The following is a 20,489-nucleotide window of genomic DNA, read 5'->3' on the forward strand; positions in this document are numbered from 1 at the left end:
CTGTTTTTTTGTTTTTTTGCTTTCAGGATCAAGTGCACAATATTCCAGAAGATTCACAGGTATTTAACATACCATTTGAGTATGATTTTTCTTTTTAATATGCAAGTATTGTAGCATTGGAAAACCTAACAACATGTACCCTATTTTTGTAGGTTGAATCAACAGCCACTACTTCAGTAGTCATTATTCCACTGTGTAACAGAGGCCATTCGGGAAGATACAGTATAACAGCAAAGAACAAAGCAGGACAGAAAACCGTCAATGTTAGAGTAAATGTCCTAGGTAAAATCAAACAACTTATCTGTAATATTATATATGACTTTAAGAATAAGTCAACGTAAAGGTTCTTACCATACGTTTTTACATTCTTCAGATGCACCTGGGCCACCTAAAGATCTCAAAGTAAGTGACATATCACGATCCACTGCCAAACTTTCATGGAAAGCACCTGACAATGATGGTGGAGATAGAATTAAGAACTACATTGTGGAAAAGAAAACAGTTGAAGGAAAATCATGGATGAAGGTGTCCACCGATTGCCCAGGCACTTCCTTTACAGTACCTGATCTCATTAATGGACAGGAATACTTATTCCGGGTATCTGCAGAAAACAGATTTGGTATTAGTCCTCCTGTTGCAACCATTCAAAGGACCAGAGCCAGAGATCCAATCCGTAAGTTAATTAAAGTTGCATTTTGTTTGTCTGTCAAGACAAAAAAGAGTTACCTCTTTACCACATGGATATGATTTTAATTGCTGTGTTGTTTATCTTTAAGATCCACCAGAGCCACCTACCAGGCTCAAAGTGGGTATTGTGACAAAGAATTCTGTGGCACTATCATGGAGACCACCAAAGAATGATGGTGGGGCACCTGTGACTCATTATATAATTGAACGCTTGATTTGGGATCCTACTGGAGAAGGAAAAGAGGCTTGGAAGCAGTGTAATAAACGTGATGTAGAGGAAACAAAGTTCACTGTGGAAGACCTTAAAGAAGGTGGAGAATATGAGTTCCGTGTCAGAGCTGTAAATGAAGCAGGACCCAGCAAACCATCTACCACTGTTGGGCCAGTGATTGTGAAAGACCAGACATGTAAGTTCTAAAATTGTTTCATCAAAAAGAATAATGATTTTATGTAATTATTTGTGTGAGTGATTGTTTTAAATATTTATTTTTTATATTAGGTCCACCATCTATTGAACTTAAAGAATTTATAGAGGCTGAAGAAGGAACTGATATTAGCATTGTAGCAAAGATAAAAGGTGTTCCTTTCCCTACCTTGAAGTGGTATAAAGCTTCTACAGACAAGCCCGATGACAAAACACCAGTACAGTACGATCAGCATGTTAACAAAGTCGTTGGGGAAGATGTTTGCACATTGCTGATTCATCAGTCTCGTAGAAAAGATACAGCCTTGTACACCCTGACAGCTGAAAATACTCTGGGAAGTGATTCAAAGGAAATGCGATTGAATGTCCTTGGTAACTATATTTTCTTCCATACATTCCAGCAGATGATTTTATATATTCTTATGTATCAACAATAAAATGTTAGCAAATCCATATTCTAAATTATGTTTTTCCATGTTTTTAAATACAACATAAATGTTTCTTATCCATTTCTCAGGACTTCCTGGACCACCAGTGGGACCAATTAAGTTTGAATCAATTACAGCAGATAAAATGACTTTGGCTTGGCTTCCTCCAAAAGATGATGGAGGCTCTAAGATCACAAACTATGTTATTGAGAAAAGAGAAGCAAATAGGAAAATGTGGACGCCTGTTACCAAGGAAGTTAAAGAATGCATCTATACTATACCAAAGTTGGTGGAAGGCCATGAATATTTGTTCCGCATTATGGCCCAGAATAAGTATGGCATTGGGAAACCCCTTGACAGTGAGCCCGAGATAGCAAGAAATTTGTTCAGTAAGTCTGATATTAATTAGCTTTTTCAAGCAAGCACTGATTTTTTTTATGTGCATTTCATTTTTTTACAAGTTCATATACAAAATCTATTGTTTTTATAATTCTACAGCTGTTCCTGGACAATGTGACAAGCCATCTGTCAGTAGCGTAACACGTGACTCTATGACTGTTAATTGGGAAGAGCCAGATTATGATGGCGGGTCACCAGTAACCGGTTACTGGCTGGAAGTAAAGGAAACCACTGGAAAGAGATGGAAGAGAGTAAACCGTGATCCTATCAAAGTTATGCCATTGGGTGTTTCTTACCAGGCTACAGGACTCATTGAAGGTTCTGACTACCAGTACCGTGTGCTTGCTATTAATGCAGCTGGTGTTGGTCCTCCAAGTCAGCCATCTAACCCTGTAATTGCTAGAGACCCAATATGTGAGTTAAAAAAAGTTTTCTAAATGTGTGTTTAATTATTAATGTTTGGCAAAAAGATGTATTGATTTAATCTGGATTTTTTTCCTTAGCACCACCTGGACCACCAATTCCACGAGTTACAGATTGGACTAAATCAAGTGCAGATTTAGAATGGCTTGCACCATCTAAGGATGGAGGATCTCCAATTACTGGGTATTTTGTGGAATATAAAGAAGAAGGAAAAGATGAATGGGAAAAGGTTGGTAAACAATTCTGAGTGTAAAAATGACATTAGTCATAACATATACATGTAAATATAGATATTTATGTAAGAAAGGGGATTTTACATTCCCAATTAAATATATTATCATCTTTTTTTGTTTAAGGCCAAAGATAAAGAAGTGAGAGGTACTAAGTTTGTTGTGCCCGGACTGAAGGAAGGAAGTTTCTACAAATTTAGAGTAAGAGCTGTTAATGCTGCAGGTGTGGGGGAACCAGGAGAAGTCACTGATATTATTGAAGCCAAAGACAGAACAGGTAATTACTGTCCATATTTGTTTAATAGGGTTTACTACCATGTCTGCAGAGGTTAAAATATATATCTCTTTTTATTACAGTTTTACCTGACATTCAGCTAGATGCCAGCGTCAAAGAAAGGATTGTTGTTCACGCTGGTGGAGTTATACGTATTATCGCCTATGTCTCAGGAAAGCCTACTCCACAAATTTCGTGGAGCAGAGATGAAAAAGCTTTGCCTCCAGAAGCTACGATTGAAACAACAGCTATTAGCTCATCTTTGGTTATTAAGAAATGCCAGAGAAACCATCAAGGCTTGTATACACTGGTGGCCAAGAATGTAGGCGGTGAAAGAAAGAAGACTATTATCGTTGATGTATTAGGTAAAAAAAAAAAAATCTTTGTCATAAGAATGTGTCATTTCTGTACTACTGCTACTTTATAATAAGATTGCAGCAATACCCTTTACTGACCATTCATTATTTGAATTTGCAGATGTTCCTGGACCAGTTAGTCAACCATTCCAGACGGAGAATCTTACCATTGACTCATGCAAACTGACATGGTTCTCACCAGAAGATGATGGAGGTTCTACAATTACTAATTACATCCTTGAAAAGCGTGAGACTGATCGCAGAGGATGGACACCAGTAACATATACAGTGACAAGGCAGAATGCTACTGTTCAAGGACTAATAGAAGGCGTGGCATACTTTTTCCGTATTGCAGCTGAAAATATTATTGGCATGGGCCCATTTGTTGAAACTACAAAAGAGATTGTTGTTAGAGAACCAATATGTAAGTTGATGTTACTTTGTTTTCCTTATAAATGTATTAAATAGTATGAAATGTTTTGATTATGTAGATATTTTTCTAACACATTTAGACTATAGCTGATTGCATCTGAAAATTCAACGATTGAATAAATATTTTTGTAATACTTATTTTAGTTCTCTCCTCACTACATGCCACTAATAATTATGTATAACCCAGTCTTTAATATATACATTTTACCACTTGCTTCTATTTACTTACAGCTGTACCTGAACGTCCAGAGGATCTCCAAGTAACAGCAGTTACAAAAGAGTCAATTAGTTTGAGCTGGAATCCTCCGAAATATAACGGAGGATCTGACATCACCATGTATATACTTGAATGCCGGCTCATTGGAAAAGACGCATTTGTTAGAGCTACTAAAGAAAAGCTGCTTGATAGGAAGTACACTCACGATGGGCTAAAAGAAGGTGACACTTATGAATACCGAGTCTGTGCAGTCAATATTGTTGGACAAGGAAAACCTTCATTCTGCACCAAACCAATTACTTGCAAAGATGAATTAGGTATGTTTTCATTTGAGTTAAGTTACCTGCATTGAAAAGATTGTCTTTTGTGTTGGTCATATTAATGTTGTTCTCTCCTTTATCTTCAGCTCCACCTACAATTGAACTTGACTTTAGAGACAAACTGATTGTACGTGTTGGAGAATCTTTCAGTATGAATGGACGATATACAGGGAAGCCAGCGCCAAAAGTCTATTGGTTGAAAGAGGACATAACAGTTAAACCAAGTGACCGCACAAAGATTATGACCACTCCAAATACATTGTGCCTGGGTATCCTCAAATCAGTACGAGACGACTCGGGCAAATATTGTGTCGTTGTTGAGAATAGTACTGGAACAAGAAAAGGCACCTGCCAAGTTACTGTTGTCGGTAAGCTCAGCCATGTGTGAACAACAAAAGAGATTTCTTTCTGGAATTTGGAGAGTAAGCAAATACAAACAACTTGTTTCTTGCTTATTTTAAACAGATCGTCCTCAGCCTCCAGTTGGTCCAGTCATATTTGATGAAGTTCATAAGGATCACATGGTTGTCTCCTGGAAGCCTCCTCTCGATGATGGCGGCAGTGCACTCACTAATTATATTATTGAAAAGAAAGACAGCAACAGAGACCTGTGGATGCCAGTAACATCAGCAACTATCAAAACAACTTGCAAAGTTCCCAAATTGATTGAAGGAAGAGATTACGTTATTCGTATTTGTGCAGAAAATGTATATGGCATAAGTGATCCTCTCTTGTCTGATGAAATGAAAGCCAAAGACCGCTTCAGTATGTGACCTGCTTAATTCTTTAACATATCAAGGAGTTTGACAAGGTTTTACAATTGTGTTAATATCTGTCTTTAATCTGTTTTATAGGAGTTCCTGAGGCACCTGAGATGCCAATCATCAAGGAAGTGACTAAAGATTCTGCTTTGGTCACATGGAACAGACCACGTGATGGTGGAAAGCCTATATTTGCTTACATTGTGGAAAAGAAGGAAACTATGTCCAACAGATGGGCAAAAGTCTCTAGAGAACCAATTTATCCAGACACCCAATATAGAGTAACTGATCTACTTGAGGGATGTGAATATGAATTCCGAGTATCAGCACAAAATGAAATTGGTGTTGGGGATCCAAGTCCACCATCTAAACCAGTCTTTGCCAAAGACCCAATAGGTATATAATCTTTATATCACCCTATGGATATCATGTATATATAATTATCTTTTGATATCAGCTAATGTTATGTGTTTGTGTTTTCGGTTTATAGTCAAACCAGGTCCACCAGTCAACCCAGAAGCAATTGACAAAACCAAAAATTCAGTTGATTTGTCTTGGCACCCACCACGACATGATGGTGGAGGCAAGATTATTGGTTATCTTATTGAGTACCAAAAAGTGGGAGAGGAAGAATGGAAGAAATCTAATAATGCTCCAGATAGCTGTCCGGAAACCAAACACAGAGTCCTTGGGCTCACAGAAGGTGATACTTACAAGTTTAGAATAATGACTGTGAATGCTGCTGGGGAATCAGAACCAGCCTATGTCCGTGACCCAGTGCAAGCTAAAGACAGACTTGGTAAGTATAGAATGCTCAAACTTCTTTTAAATCAAAGATCAATAAATTATGAACAGTGATAAAAATTAATTTCTTTACCCTAGAACCTCCTGAGCTAATTATTGATGCAAATATGGCACGGGAGCAACTGATTAAAGCTGGAAATACCTTAACACTCAGTGCATTAATCACGGGAGTCCCAGTCCCAAAAGTATCCTGGAAAAAGGAAGATAAAGAAGTGTCAACAAAGGCAGATATTTCGGTCACACCTGTAGGCAGCAAGCTGGAAATTCGTAATTGTGCCAAAGGAGATGCAGGGATGTATTCATTGACAGTAGAAAATGAAGCTGGCTCTAAGACTGTTTCAGTAAAAGTTACTGTACTTGGTAAGATTTATATGTATTACATTCATTTGTGTACACTTCATTTATAAAAGATTTGAGATATATTTACATGTTTACCATTTCTATTTTTAGATAAACCTGGTCCACCAACAAATCTACAGATAAGTGAAATTAGAAAAGATTCTTGTTACCTTACCTGGAAAGAGCCAGAGGACAATGGTGGTTCTATTATTACGAACTATGTGGTTGAAAAGCGAGATGTTGCAAATCCTCGTTGGGTACCAATCTCAACTACATCTAAAAAACACAGCATAATGGCTAAATATCTTTTAGAAGGCACTCAATATTTGTTCCGTGTTGCTGCAGAGAACCAATATGGACGTAGTACTTATGTTGAATCGCCCAAACCAACAAAGGCAATTGATCCAATTTGTAAGTAGTATTCTTAATCTATTGCTCATTGTTCCTTATTCAATATCATCAGTAGTCTAGTAGTATTTAATCTGTATTCCTTCTGTTTCAAAGATCCCCCAGGTCCACCAAAGAATCTTCATCATGTAGATTTAGACAAGACTGAGGTATCTCTTGCTTGGAACTGGCCTGACCGTGATGGTGGTTCTGAAATTACTGGCTTTGTGGTTGACTATCAAGAAGATGGTGCAGAGGATTGGATTAACTTTAAAACTGTTTCCATACCAGAATGTGTTGTTACTGAACTAAAACAAGGAAAAATCTACAAGTTCCGTGTAAGAGCCCAGAACATTGCAGGACTCAGCCGTCCAGATACGACCATACCAATAGAGTGTCAAGAAAAACTGGGTAATCTATTATTTCTGAATGATAAAAAGTTTGAATAGCCAGTGTTATTTCTTGTGTCGTGATTTTTTCTCTTCTTTTTTTCCCCCAGCTGCTCCAACTATAGAAGTTGATCTTAAATTAATTGAAGGTCTGGTAGTCAAAGCTGGTACCACTGTAAGACTACCTGCAATCATGAGAGGAATGCCTATTCCAGCTGCAAAATGGGTAACCGACAATACAGAAATAAAATCAGAAGGGAGCTATGCAATTGCCACTGACAGTTGTTCAACAGTGCTTACAATTAAGAACTGTACAAGAAAGGATACAGGGGAGTATCTTCTAACAGTGTCAAATTCGTCTGGCAGCAAGACTGCAGCACTTCATCTTACAGTTTTGGATGTTCCTGGTCCACCAACTGGTCCATTAGATATCCTGGAAGTTACACCAGAATACATGGTTATCTCTTGGAGGCCTCCGAGGGATGATGGCGGAAGCCCTGTAATGAACTATATTGTAGAGAAATGTGAAGGCAAGAAAGAAACCTGGGGAATAGTCAGTACAGGAAGCACTATCACTAAATCCAAGATTCCACGCCTTCAAAAAGGCTGCGAGTATACGTTCCGTGTTAGAGCTGAGAATAAGATGGGTATTGGAAAACCTCTAGAATCCAAACCAGCTGTTGCCAAGCATATGTTTGATCCACCAGCCCCACCTGGAAAACCAGTGGCTCATGATGTTACTGAAAATGCTGTAACAGTCTCATGGACAATGCCTAAATCTGATGGAGGCAGCCCAATTAGTGGTTATATTCTTGAAAGAAGAGAAGTATCTGGAAAATGGATAAGGGTCAACAAGACACCAGTGCTTGAGTTGAAATTCAGAGCTACAGGTCTCTATGAGGGCAACACATATGAGTTCAGAGCTTTTGCTGAAAATATTGCTGGGCTAAGTAAACCATCACCAGTTTCTGACCCAATAAGAGCTTCCCGTCCTATATCACCACCAGGTCCTCCAATAAACCCCAAGCTTAAAGACAAGAGTAGAGAAACAGCTGATTTAGTGTGGACAAAACCCACCAGAGATGGTGGAAGCCCCATCCTAGGGTACAATGTGGAATGCCAGAAATCAGGAACAGCACAATGGAAAAGAATTAACGGGGACGATCTCATCAAGCAATGTGCTTTTAGGGTACCTGGTCTAATTGAAGGAAATGAGTACAGGTTCCGCATAAAAGCTGCAAATATAATAGGAGAAGGTGAACCTAGAGAACTACCAGAATCTGTCTTTGCAAAAGATATACTGCACCCACCAGAAATTGATCTTGATGTGACCTGTCGTGACTTGCTGACTGTTAGAGTGGGCCAACTCATTCATCTTTCTGCTCGTGTGAAAGGCAGACCTGACCCCGACATAGCATGGTCTAAGGATGGCAAATCAGTTGTCAAAGACAATAGAACTGACATGACTCAAGACTTCCCTCATGTTGATGTGCAAGTTAAACCTGCGACAAGAGCTGATCATGGTAAATATACAATAGTAGCAAAGAACAGCAGTGGTCAAGCTCAAGCAGTGGTTCTTGTTAATGTACTTGACAGACCTGGACCATGTCAGAACCTTAAGATAAGCTATGTTACCAAAGACTCATGCATGGTTGCGTGGGAAAATCCACAAGATAATGGTGGGTCTGAAATAACAAATTACATAGTGGAATACAGGGAACCAAATCAAAGAGGATGGTTTGTTATCTCTTCTGATCTAACTAAGCGTTTGATAAAAGCTTCCCTTATAGAAAACCATGAGTATTTCTTCAGAGTCTGTGCAGAAAACAAGGTTGGTCCTGGACCAGTTGTTGAAACTAAAACACCTATTCTTGCCATTAATCCTGTTGAAAAGCCAGGGGAACCTGAAAACCTCCATATTGCTGATGTTGGGAAAACATTTGTGTTTCTCAAATGGAGGAAACCAGATTATGATGGTGGAAGCCCCAATCTATTTTATCACGTTGAGAGAAAACTTAAGGATTCTGATGAATGGGAAAGGGTCCATAAAGGCAGTATCAAAGAAACTAGCTACATCATAGACAAATGTCATGAAAATCAAATATATCAATTTAGGGTTCAGACCAAAAATGAAGGCGGTGAGAGCAACTGGGTGAAAACAAGTGACGTTTTAGTAAAAGAAGAAATTATGAAGCCTGTCCTAGATCTGAAATTGGTTGGAGTGCTAGTTGTGAAAGCTGGTGATACAATTAGAATTGAAGCTGGCGTAAGAGGCAAACCACAGCCAGAAATAACCTGGTCTAAAGACAAAGATGCTACAGATTTAACTAGATCTCCCAGACTTAAAATTGACAATGTTATTGATTACTCCAAATTTAGTTTGGATAAGTCAAAACGATCAGACAGTGGTAAATATGTTATCACTGCCACTAACACAGCAGGAAGTTTTTCAGCACATGCTACCGTTAACGTTCTTGATGTACCTGGCTCAGTAAGAAACCTTAAAATATCTGATATATCAAGTGACAGATGCACAATCAATTGGGATCCACCAGAAGATGACGGAGGTTGTGAGATACAGAACTATATTTTGGAAAAATGTGAGAGCAAGCGCATGGTTTGGTCTACTTATACTTCCTCCTTGATGATAAATCGTGCACTTGTAACTCGACTGATAGAGGGAAATGAATATATCTTCAGAATTCGGGCAGAAAATAAGATGGGTACTGGTCCACCAACAGAAACTAAACCAATTGTTGCTAAAACACGATTTAATAGACCTGGTCCTCCTGATGCACCAGAGGTCACCAAAGTAGGCAAAGAAGAAATGACAGTGGTCTGGAATCCACCAGAATATGATGGTGGCAAGTCTATTACTGGATATATTCTAGAGAAGATAGAAAAACGATCATTGAGATGGGTTGCTGTAACAAAGAGTGCAATCCCAGAAAGGCGTTTGAAAGTTACAAATCTCATCCCAGGACATGAGTATCAGTTCCGTGTTAAAGCAGAAAATGAAATTGGTCTTGGAGATCCAAGCTTGCCATCAAGACCTGTATTGGCAAAAGACCCCATAGGTAATGAACAGTTTAAGTTTACTTTGTAAGATGTTAAACCAAGTATTTTATGTACGTCATGTTATTTATTTATACTATTTTAATTTTCTTTTAGAACCTCCTGGTCCTCCGACAAATCTAAAGGTGGCTGATAGTACAAAGACTTCCATTACATTGCGATGGGGAAAACCAGTCTATGATGGAGGCGCTCCAATAATTGGATACATTGCAGAAATGAGACCTAAAAGTGAAAGTAAGGATCCTGAGGCAGGATGGAAGAAATGCAATGTTGCTGCTCAACTTATTCATACGGAATTTACTGTTACCAGTCTTGATGAAAAACAAGAGTATGAGTTCAGAGTTTCTGCACAGAACCAAGTTGGCATTGGACGACCAGCTGAACTCAAAGAGGCTGTATCTCCAAAAGAAATACTAGGTAGCTTCTTATTTTGGAAAATTATTTTGTGCAATATTAAAACGTTAATTATAGTTGACTAATTTTTTGCATTTTGTTTATCTACAGAATCTCCTGAAATTGATTTGGATGCAAGTATGAGAAAGTTGGTTACAGTTAGAGCAGGGTGTCCTATCCGACTTTTTGCCATTGTTAGAGGAAGACCTGCACCTAAAGTTACCTGGAGGAGAATCGGTATTGATAATGTGATCAGAAAAGGACAAGTTGACATACTTGATACTATGGCTTTCCTTATTATCCCTAACTCTACACGTGATGATTCTGGCAAATACTCTTTGACACTTATTAATGCAGCCGGGGAAAAAGCAGTGTTTGTCAATGTTAGAGTACTAGGTGAGTAGACAAAATAGATATTATAAAAAATATTTATGCCAGGTTTTTAAAAACAGCGTCTAATAGAGATTGTACTTTTCAGATACCCCTGGACCTGTGGCAGAGTTTACTACTGCTGATGTCACAAAAATGTCATGTCAGCTTTCATGGGTGCCTCCAGAAAATGATGGTGGAAGTCCTGTAACTCACTATATCCTGGAAAGACGTGAAGTGGACCGAAAAACATGGGCAACAATTATTGCTGATGTGAAGAAAACTAGTTTCAAAGTTGCTAACCTTGTACCTGGAACTGAATACATCTTCAGAGTTACTGCTGTCAATGAATATGGTCCAGGTGTTCCAAGAGACTCTGCTAAACCTCTGCTAGCAACAGATCCTATAAGTACGTATTATAAATGCATTTTTTAATAGTAATCATAACTAAAATTAACATACTTGTTTTTACCTATTCACTCTTAGCATTTTTAAATAATGCAAGCGTGTCTTGTTTTCTAAGTGTACCACTATTTATTACTTTAAGGTCTACTCTCTACCAGATGTATATGCAGATTAAATACAGTTTGAATTAAAATCCTGCAGCAATATTCATATCTACCTGTCATAAATTACTTACAAATTAATTAGGAACTATCTTTTACAGTTGTATTAACAAGTTGCAAATACCTATTTTAACAGGCGAACCAGATCCACCTAAAAAACTTGATGTCACAGAAATTACAAAGAACAGTGCATCTTTGGCTTGGTTACCACCATTGCGTGATGGAGGATCCAAAATTGATGGATACTTGATCAGTTATCAATCAGAAGGACAGCCCGAGAACAACTGGACCAGTTATTCTGTTGTGAAAGATCTAAACATTGTGGTTGTTGGACTTAAAGAAGGAATAAAATACAAGTTCAGAGTCGCTGCTAGAAATTCTGTTGGTGTTAGTTTACCACGAGAAGCTGAAGGATTATTTGAAATCAAAGAACAACTCAGTAAGTAACATGCTTAGTTGCATTATAAAGTTTAAATTAGTGTTTTCTTTTACCCTTCTTTTTTTTATAGCAGATATCTTTAGCACTGAAATGAATAATAGTTTTTATTTAGAAAGTCTCCTTAACGAATGTCTTCTATTTATTTTACAGTGGCACCAAAGATCTTAATGCCGGAACAGATCAGCATTAAAGCAGGGCAGAAACTTAGAGTTGAAGCACACATCTATGGGAAACCTGCACCTACTTCCAGATGGCTGAAAGCAGACGCTGATGTAATACCCTCAAGTCGTTTAACTGTACACAAGGGACAGAACTCATCGGTTCTTATCATAAAAGATGTAACAAGGAAGGACAGTGGTTACTATTGTCTTACTGCAGAAAACAGCTCTGGCGTCGCTACACATAGAATTCGCATAGTAGTTATGGGTAAGCTGAAAATAAATGTTCATATTTCATATGAGTGTGAGAAAAGCTATAAGTAATCACTAATTGTTTCTAATTTCGCGTGTTCATACAGATATCCCAGGTCCACCAGAACCACCATTCGAAATTTCCGAGATTGACTCTGATGCTTGCACACTGTCATGGGACACGCCTCTTGAAGATGGTGGTAGCAACATTACAAACTATGTTGTTGAGAAGTGTGACATAAGCAGGGGAGACTGGGTTACAGCATTATCGTCAGTTACCAAAACCAGCTGCCGACTCGGAAAACTTGTCCCTGGTCAAGAGTATATTTTCCGGGCCCGTGCTGAAAATCGCTTTGGCATTTCCGAGCCAATTACATCGAATAAGATGACCGCCAAATTCCCATTTGGTATGTAATATTTATGTAATTGCATTTTGATATTCTGCTGTGGTTTAAATAGAACACAAAATAAATGTTGCTTAATATTTACAGATGTCCCTAGTGAACCACAGAATGCCCATGTTACCAAAGTCAACAAAGATTGTATATTTGTGGCATGGGACAGACCAGAAACTGATGGAGGAAGCCCCATTACAGGTTATGTCATTGAACGCAAAGAAAGGAACAGCCTGCTGTGGGTGAAAGCTAATGATACTGCTGTACGCACAACAGAATACCCTTGCATTGGTCTGATTGAAGGTCTAGAATACAGTTTCAGAATTTCTGCCCTAAACAGAGCTGGTGCCAGCAAGCCCAGCAAACCTACTGAATTTGTCACAGCAAGAATACCAGTTGGTAAGCATAATACTAAATATAAATTATCTAAATCATACCAATATCAATACACATATTTAATTAATACTGTTTATTTATAGATCCTCCTGGTAAACCTGAAGTTATTGATATTACCAAAAGTACTGTAGCACTTGTCTGGACTCGACCAAAACATGATGGAGGAAGCAAAATAGTTGGTTACCTGGTTGAAGCTTGCAAACTCCCTGGTGAAAAGTGGGTGAAATGCAATACCAGTGCATCCCAAATACCAACTGAGGAGTATACTGTTACTGACTTAGAAGAAAATGAGAAGTATCAATTTAGAGCAATTGCCAAAACAGCTATCAATATTAGCAGGCCTTCTGAACCCTCAGACCCCGTCACCATTCAAGCAGAAAATGGTATGAAATATATATCCTTAGTTTCCTATTTACATTTTTAATCATTTTTTTGTAGAAAAAAATAAATATATTGATTTGATATATTTTGTAACATTACATTGTTATTATTTTACAGTTCCTCCCAAGATTGATCTCAGCATACAAATGAGATCTTTGGTCACAGTCAAAGCTGGATCAAATGTCTGTCTTGACGCTCAAGTATTTGGTAAACCTATGCCAACAATCGTTTGGAAAAAGGAGGGAGACGTTGTAAAGCCAGCTGAGGGCATTAAAATTACTACCAAGAGAAACCTTTGCCTGTTAGAGTTGTTCAGTGTTAATCGTAAAGAAACAGGAGAATATACTATTGTTGCCGAAAATGCAAGTGGATCTAAGTCCGCAGCTATCAAACTCAAAGTTCTAGGTGAGTCAAGTATTACTTATCTTCGTCAAATTGGGTTTTCAAAGAATTATTGTAGATAGTAATATAACTTTCCTTTTATTTTGTTTCAGATAAACCTGGACCTCCTGCTTTAGTTAAAATAAATCACATGTACACTGACCGTGCCATGCTTAGCTGGGAGCCCCCCCTTGAAGATGGTGGTTCTGATATTACTAACTACATCATTGACAAACGTGAAACAAGCAGACCTAACTGGGCTCAAGTCACTGCGAATGTACAAATCACCAGTTGCAGTGTAGAGAAATTGATTGAAGGACATGAATATCAATTCCGTATAGCTGCTGAAAACAAATATGGTGTTGGAGATCCTGTTTTGACTGAATCAGTAATTGCTAAGAATCCATATGGTAAGAGAAACATGTCACTGGCTTCACTGGCTATCTACTGTTTTAAACACTTTGGGAAACTGTGATTTGATTGTGACATTTTGTAAATCTTTGCAGATGTACCTGGCCAATGTGAACCCCCCATAATAAGCAACATGACAAAGGATCACATGACTGTTAGCTGGAAAACTCCAGCTGATGATGGTGGGTCGCCCATTACTGGATATATGCTTGAAAAGCGTGATACCAAGTCTTTCACCTGGTCTAAAGTAAACAGGAAACCTGTCATGGAAAGAACTGTGAAAGCAACTGGACTACAAGAAGGCACTGAGTATGAATATAGAGTAACTGCCTCGAACAAAGCAGGACCAGGCAAGCCTAGCGAACCATCAAAGGCAGCTATTGCTCTTGATCCTCAGTGTAAGTGAAATTAAAACCTAATTTTCTTCCGTATTAAACAACTGTGTGATTATATAAAAATGTATTGTTTAAATCATGATTATAATTATTATTTTTTACAGATCCACCTGGACCACCTGCTTTCCCTAAGGTAATTGATACAACTCGAAGCAGCGTGAGTCTGTCCTGGACTAAACCAGCTTATGATGGAGGAAGCCCCATTCTAGGTTACTTGGTGGAAGTAAAAAGAGCTGACAGCGATAACTGGGTCCGATGCAATTTGCCGAAAAATCTGCAAAAGACCACCTATAGTGTTTCGGGTCTGGTGGAGAGCACAGAGTATCAGTTCCGTGTTTCAGCAATGAATAAAATTGGATACAGTGATGCAAGTGAAGTTCCTGACAAGCATTTCGCTAAAGACATCTTAAGTAAGCATTCAAAAATAGTTTAATAGTAGATATGTGACATTCCATCATGTGTTGTTTTGTTTTAATAATAGGTATCGTGTTTTCATAAAATCTCCCAAGTTTTGTTTTGTATTTTCATGAAAAAATTTGGTTGTTTCATGTTTCTTTGAAGTATAATGTTTACATATCTCATTTCTTTCCTTTAACAATAGTTGCTCCAGAGGGCGAACTTGATGCTGACTTGAGAAAAGCTCTTGTGCTTCGTGCTGGTGTAACATTGAGAATTTATGTACCAGTGAGAGGACGCCCAGCACCAAAGATTAGCTGGTCTAAATTCAACGCAAACATACGAGATAGACCAGAACTTGATATTAAGACAACTGAGCATGACACCTTCTTACGTTGTGAAAATGTAAACAAATATGATGCTGGCAAATATATATTAACCTTGGAGAATAGTAGCGGCATAAAGACATACACTATTGTTGTGAAAGTTCTTGGTAAGTAATGAATATTCTTGCATGAACAAGCGTGCGCATATAGATATAGTGTATATACTGTATAGAGAGACAGAGAGAGATTGAAAGAGAGAGACAGAGAGAGAGAGACGGGTACAGAGACGGAGACGGGTACAGAGACGGGTACAGAGACGGGTACAGACACAGAGATGGGTACAGAGACAGAGACGGGTACAGTGACAAGATGTAGGTGTATAACTGCACAATATGAAATATATATTTTTCTATCTTCGCTGTTACATAGCACTAGAGTTCTGTAACAATGAGATCTCTAATTGAGCAAAACTTCCACATTTAGAAATCGGGCAGAAAGTCATACTTTTGACATAACCATATTTACATGTTATGCTCATCCTTAAACCCATGTTACAAATATGCAGACGTGCAGATGTGTATGTATGTTTTTAATAAACAAATCTGTTTAATTTTATATAGATACCCCTGGACCTCCAGTCAATCTCATTATTAAAGAGACATCCAAGGACTCAGCTATGATTTCATGGGATCCTCCATTAATTGATGGGGGTAGTCCAGTGAAGAGTTATGTTGTTGAGAAACGTGACGCAGAACGGAAATCCTGGTCAACTGTCTCAACTGACTGTGCTAAAACATCATTTAGGATATCTAATCTAGAGGAAGGCAAATCATACTTTTTCAGGGTATTAGCCGAAAATGAATATGGTATTGGTGAACCATGTGAAACACACGATGCAGTCAAAGCTTCTGGTAAGAAACATTTCTTAAGAAGAGATCAAAAAACATATGCATATTTATGTATAAATATATGTATATTTCTTTATTGCTATGTATGTGTTTGTGCCATGTAACCCCTTTATTACTGGAAGAGTTTACTTATATAAAAACATAAGCTCATGAATGTATTATAATCATTCTTGTAGAAAAACCTGGACCAGTTTTAAACCTAAAAGCACTGGCTGTATCCAAGTCATCTTGCACAATTGCATGGAAAAAACCTCTAACTGATGGTGGGAGCCGTATTATTGGATATGTTGTTGAACATTTGACTGCTGGAGACACGTGGAGAGAAGTAATGCGAGGAAAAAATTTACAATACACAATGAAAGATTTGAAGGAAGGAAAGGAGTATACCTTTAAGGTGGCAGCCCAAAATGATGCTGGGTACAGTTCACCAAGTGAAATAACAATTGTGGCCAAGGATGATGTTGGTATGTACATGTCTAAATTCTTTTGTTATACATTAGAAATCCATGTTTAATTAAAGATAAATCTCTTGTATTTTATTATACATTTTTTCTTTTTTTCTTTTTTGTTACTTTGCAGTGCCACCCGATCTGGACTTGAGAGATTTACCTGATTTGTGTTACATTGCCAAAGAAGGCAGCAGCTTCCATCTTAAAATCCCAATAAGTGGAAAACCTGTTCCCACAGTCACATGGAAAAAAGGTGAAGACCAAGTGTTGACTGAAAGTGGAAGAGTAACTGTTGAGTCTTCTGTCGTAAATACTATTCTGACGGTACGTGAGTGCCAGAAAGATGATGCTTCAAAATACACAATTACTTTGAAGAATGCTGCTGGATATAAGGAATCAACCGTATTTGTAAAAGTTGTTGGAAAACCAGGTATCCCATCGGGTCCTATAAAGTTTGATGAAGTAACTGCCGATGCAGTAACACTTATCTGGGGTCCACCCAAAGATGATGGTGGTTCCGAAATAACTAACTACATCCTAGAAAAGAGGGACTATGTGACTAATAAATGGGTGACCTGCGCTTCTGCTGTTCAAAAGACTACGTTTAGAGTTACCCGACTTCATGAAGGAACCGAGTACATCTTCAGAGTTAGTGCAGAAAATAAATATGGAGTCGGCGAAGGCCTTAAATCTAATTCAGTTGTGGCAAAACATCCATTTGGTAAGTATAATTAAAACATTTAGCCAATTAAATAACACATAGACATACGTACATTGTAAATAATCATGACAATGTATGTTTTTTGTAGATGTACCAGATGCTCCTCCACCTCCACAGATCCTTGCTATAAGGCACGACTCTGCAACTTTATCTTGGGTAGATCCAAGGAAGACTGGTGGTTCACCAATAACAGGTATACACTTAAAAACTGGAATATATTTTCTGTAAAGATTAGCTACTATTAGTTTCTGCCGAAATGTCATATTATATACTTCTAACATTTTCAGTGATGCATTAAATAAGGAATACAGAACTTATGTATAACTAAAATGGTCTTCCCTGACGTTCACCTGAAACCCCCATTATGTAACTATCCAGTACATCCAGACATGGTCATTATCTTTGTTCTTTAGGTTATCATGTTGAATACAAAGAAAGAAACAGCCTTCTCTGGAAGAGAGGAAGTACTACTCCACTGAGAATGAGAGAATTCAGAGTTCCGGGACTAACTGAAGGTCTTGAGTATGAATTCAGAGTTATGGCAATCAATCTGGCTGGAGTAGGTAAAGCAAGTCTACCATCTGAGTCAGTTGTGGCTCTTAACCCAATTGGTAAGTTTAGCGAAAATACAATATGAATACGTTTTACATATTTTAAAATGTATTATTAATTACATTCTTCTTTCTAGATCCTCCTGGTAAACCTGAGGTGATTAGCGTAACTAGGAGTTCAGTAACCCTTGTTTGGACAGAACCAAAAAATGACGGTGGACATAAACTGATTGGCTACATTGTTGAGAAACGCGACTTGCCAGCAAAGAGTTGGATGAAGGCTAATCATGTTAACGTCCAGGAATGTGCATATACTGTAAATGACCTAATAGATGGTGGAAAATATGAATTCAGAATTAAAGCCAAAAATACAGCAGGTGCTGTTAGTCCTCCATCAGAGACTACAGGAACAGTTGTGTGTACAGATGAGTATGGTAAGTGTTAAATAGTTTTCATTAATTTTAATATATTTTAAATGTGCTATAATATTTTATTAGTTGCTTACCTATTAATATTATCCATTATTACAGAGTCGCCAACTATTGTTATGGATCCAGCATTGAAAGAAGGCTTAACAGTTAAGGCAGGAGAAACAATTGTCATGACTGCTACAAGCATCCGTGGAAAGCCCCCTCCAAAATCTTCATGGTCTAAAGGAGGAAAGGACTTTAAACCTTCTGATATTGTACAGATTGATACAGCTCCAACATCTTCCACTCTGTCTGTCAAATATGCATCCCGTAAAGATTCTGGTGAATACACAATTGCGGCCAGTAATCCATTTGGCATAAAAGAGGAACATGTACATGTAAAAGTTTTAGATGTGCCTGGCCCTCCAGGACCAATTGAAGTGAGCAATGTGTCTTCAGAGAAAGCTACACTCACCTGGTCACCTCCTGCTGAAGATGGCGGATTACCAATCACATCGTATACTCTGGAAAAGAGAGAAACCAGTCGGTTGCTTTGGACTTTAGTAGCTGAAAATATTCAGTCTTGCAGACATGTTGTTAGCAAGCTAATCCAAGGAAATGAATATGTCTTCCGAGTTTCTGCTCTAAACTCCTATGGCGTGGGTGAACCTGTACAATCTGAGCCAGTTAAGATGGTGGATAGTTATGGTAAGTACTAACACATGTTAGTCAGTATATATGTATGTATATCTTTATTTATATAGCGCAAAAAGTGTACTCAGTGCTTCACAAAGAATACAGTACAGTGAATTAAAATACAATAAGCACACCAACATGAGACAATAGGAAAGGAAATCCCTGCTCCGAAGATCTTACAATCTAAGTGGTATGATGAGAAAGGATGTGAGGGAATAAGTACTGTAGATGGCATTGGTTGGCCACAATAGTTGGTAGGAGTGACAGTGAATAAGTACTGTAGATGGCATTGCTTGGCCACAATGGTTGGTAGGAGTGACTGTGGGTGTGTGACAGTAGCTACAGTATGAGTGCAGGCTATTGGGAAGCTTCTCTTACATTAGGGTTGGACAGTATTAAATTAGATAGGTTAAAAGCATTAGCAGGGGAAGAAGTTGCAGGGAGGCATGAGTGAGAGCAGGTGTGTATATGGCTGGGTGCAGGATTAGGAGAGATCCATAGTAGCAGGAAGGAGTAGAGAGAGGGTGTGAAGAGAGGATTTGTGGAGGTGCATTTTATTGAGGGGCAAAAAAGGTTTTGGGAAATAGGTATGAATAATGGGGCTGTGTTTGGGCAAAGGTATAGGTGGGGGGGGGGAGGGGAGGGAGAGATTAAGACATGTGGATAGGAGGGGAGTGGGGAAGTTGGAGAGAACAGAACCGTTTACAAAGGAGTGAGGAAACAGCAAACAGAAAAAGCAATCGGGAAGGCATAATGAGATGCAGAGGAGAGACTTCCCAGGTATTGGAGGATAGGAAGAGTACAAATTATCAGAACATTTAGAAAGTTCTAACACTTGCAGAGTTGTTGTTGTTGTTGTTGTTGTTGAAGTGCAGAGTCCAGTTCTTGTATTGTTCACCTCCAATTGTAACTTCAATATTAACTCCACAGACACTTTATATGTGAGACTTCAGATATTACACAGCCAGGATAGACTTAATTATTAGTCAAGTGAATCTGTTTAGAGTATTTAAGTCAGAGTGGGGTTTGCCTATTCTATTCAAACAGACATACCAAGGAGTTGTTAATTAGATAAGTTCTGTTACAATGGGTGTTAAATTGATACAAGAATTCTATGACGCGAATATATATAACAATGTGCATTGTATGTTACAGTATAATTACATTTCCCTTTTTTTAATATTAGGTCCTCCAGGTGCTCCTGGAAAACCAGAAGTAACAAATGTAACTAAAACTACTGTGACCATTGGTTGGAAGAGACCCACTGATGATGGTGGTAGTGAAATCACTGGATATTATGTTGAAAGAAAAGAAAAGAAAGGACTGCGATGGGTTAGAGCATCAAAGAAGCCAGTTTATGACCTTAGATTTAAAGTAACTGGACTCACAGAAGGAAATGAATATGAATTCCGAGTAAGCGCAGAAAATAAAGCAGGCATTGGACCTCCTAGCGATGCATCACTTCCTGTCTTTACAAAGGATTTAGCATGTGAGTATTACAGTGTTAAGTGTTTTAGTATAATTGGTTTTTTTTGGGTTTTTTTTTAACTA

The 20,489-nt window shown here is 38.2% G+C and overlaps 1 protein-coding gene across 25 annotated transcripts in view; it reads left to right on the forward strand.

The window, feature by feature from the left end:
* The window catches only part of LOC142499506 (titin-like), a 254,089-nt gene that overhangs the window by 183,369 nt on the left and 50,231 nt on the right, over positions 1–20,489 (forward strand). For all 25 annotated transcript variants that reach the window (XM_075608936.1, XM_075608959.1, XM_075608943.1 and 22 more), the window contains 41 exons: positions 27–59; positions 153–282; positions 374–673; positions 777–1,094; positions 1,187–1,483; positions 1,629–1,928; positions 2,038–2,352; positions 2,442–2,590; positions 2,718–2,868; positions 2,949–3,230; positions 3,343–3,645; positions 3,885–4,187; positions 4,277–4,558; positions 4,656–4,955; positions 5,045–5,347; positions 5,442–5,750; positions 5,834–6,115; positions 6,206–6,505; positions 6,599–6,892; positions 6,981–9,947; positions 10,042–10,362; positions 10,450–10,734; positions 10,817–11,116; positions 11,410–11,712; positions 11,863–12,138; positions 12,230–12,529; positions 12,614–12,916; positions 12,997–13,296; positions 13,412–13,699; positions 13,789–14,085; positions 14,182–14,484; positions 14,586–14,891; positions 15,083–15,370; positions 15,824–16,114; positions 16,288–16,575; positions 16,691–17,281; positions 17,370–17,474; positions 17,695–17,892; positions 17,970–18,266; positions 18,363–18,950; positions 20,125–20,427. In XM_075608936.1, the coding sequence (XP_075465051.1) occupies positions 27–59; positions 153–282; positions 374–673; positions 777–1,094; positions 1,187–1,483; positions 1,629–1,928; positions 2,038–2,352; positions 2,442–2,590; positions 2,718–2,868; positions 2,949–3,230; positions 3,343–3,645; positions 3,885–4,187; positions 4,277–4,558; positions 4,656–4,955; positions 5,045–5,347; positions 5,442–5,750; positions 5,834–6,115; positions 6,206–6,505; positions 6,599–6,892; positions 6,981–9,947; positions 10,042–10,362; positions 10,450–10,734; positions 10,817–11,116; positions 11,410–11,712; positions 11,863–12,138; positions 12,230–12,529; positions 12,614–12,916; positions 12,997–13,296; positions 13,412–13,699; positions 13,789–14,085; positions 14,182–14,484; positions 14,586–14,891; positions 15,083–15,370; positions 15,824–16,114; positions 16,288–16,575; positions 16,691–17,281; positions 17,370–17,474; positions 17,695–17,892; positions 17,970–18,266; positions 18,363–18,950; positions 20,125–20,427 (14,449 nt within the window). The remainder of the gene's footprint in view (positions 1–26; positions 60–152; positions 283–373; positions 674–776; positions 1,095–1,186; positions 1,484–1,628; positions 1,929–2,037; positions 2,353–2,441; positions 2,591–2,717; positions 2,869–2,948; positions 3,231–3,342; positions 3,646–3,884; positions 4,188–4,276; positions 4,559–4,655; positions 4,956–5,044; positions 5,348–5,441; positions 5,751–5,833; positions 6,116–6,205; positions 6,506–6,598; positions 6,893–6,980; positions 9,948–10,041; positions 10,363–10,449; positions 10,735–10,816; positions 11,117–11,409; positions 11,713–11,862; positions 12,139–12,229; positions 12,530–12,613; positions 12,917–12,996; positions 13,297–13,411; positions 13,700–13,788; positions 14,086–14,181; positions 14,485–14,585; positions 14,892–15,082; positions 15,371–15,823; positions 16,115–16,287; positions 16,576–16,690; positions 17,282–17,369; positions 17,475–17,694; positions 17,893–17,969; positions 18,267–18,362; positions 18,951–20,124; positions 20,428–20,489) is intronic.

The sequence above is a fragment of the Ascaphus truei genome, chromosome 7 (assembly GCF_040206685.1).
Source record: "Ascaphus truei isolate aAscTru1 chromosome 7, aAscTru1.hap1, whole genome shotgun sequence".
Classification (NCBI taxonomy): domain Eukaryota; kingdom Metazoa; phylum Chordata; class Amphibia; order Anura; family Ascaphidae; genus Ascaphus; species Ascaphus truei.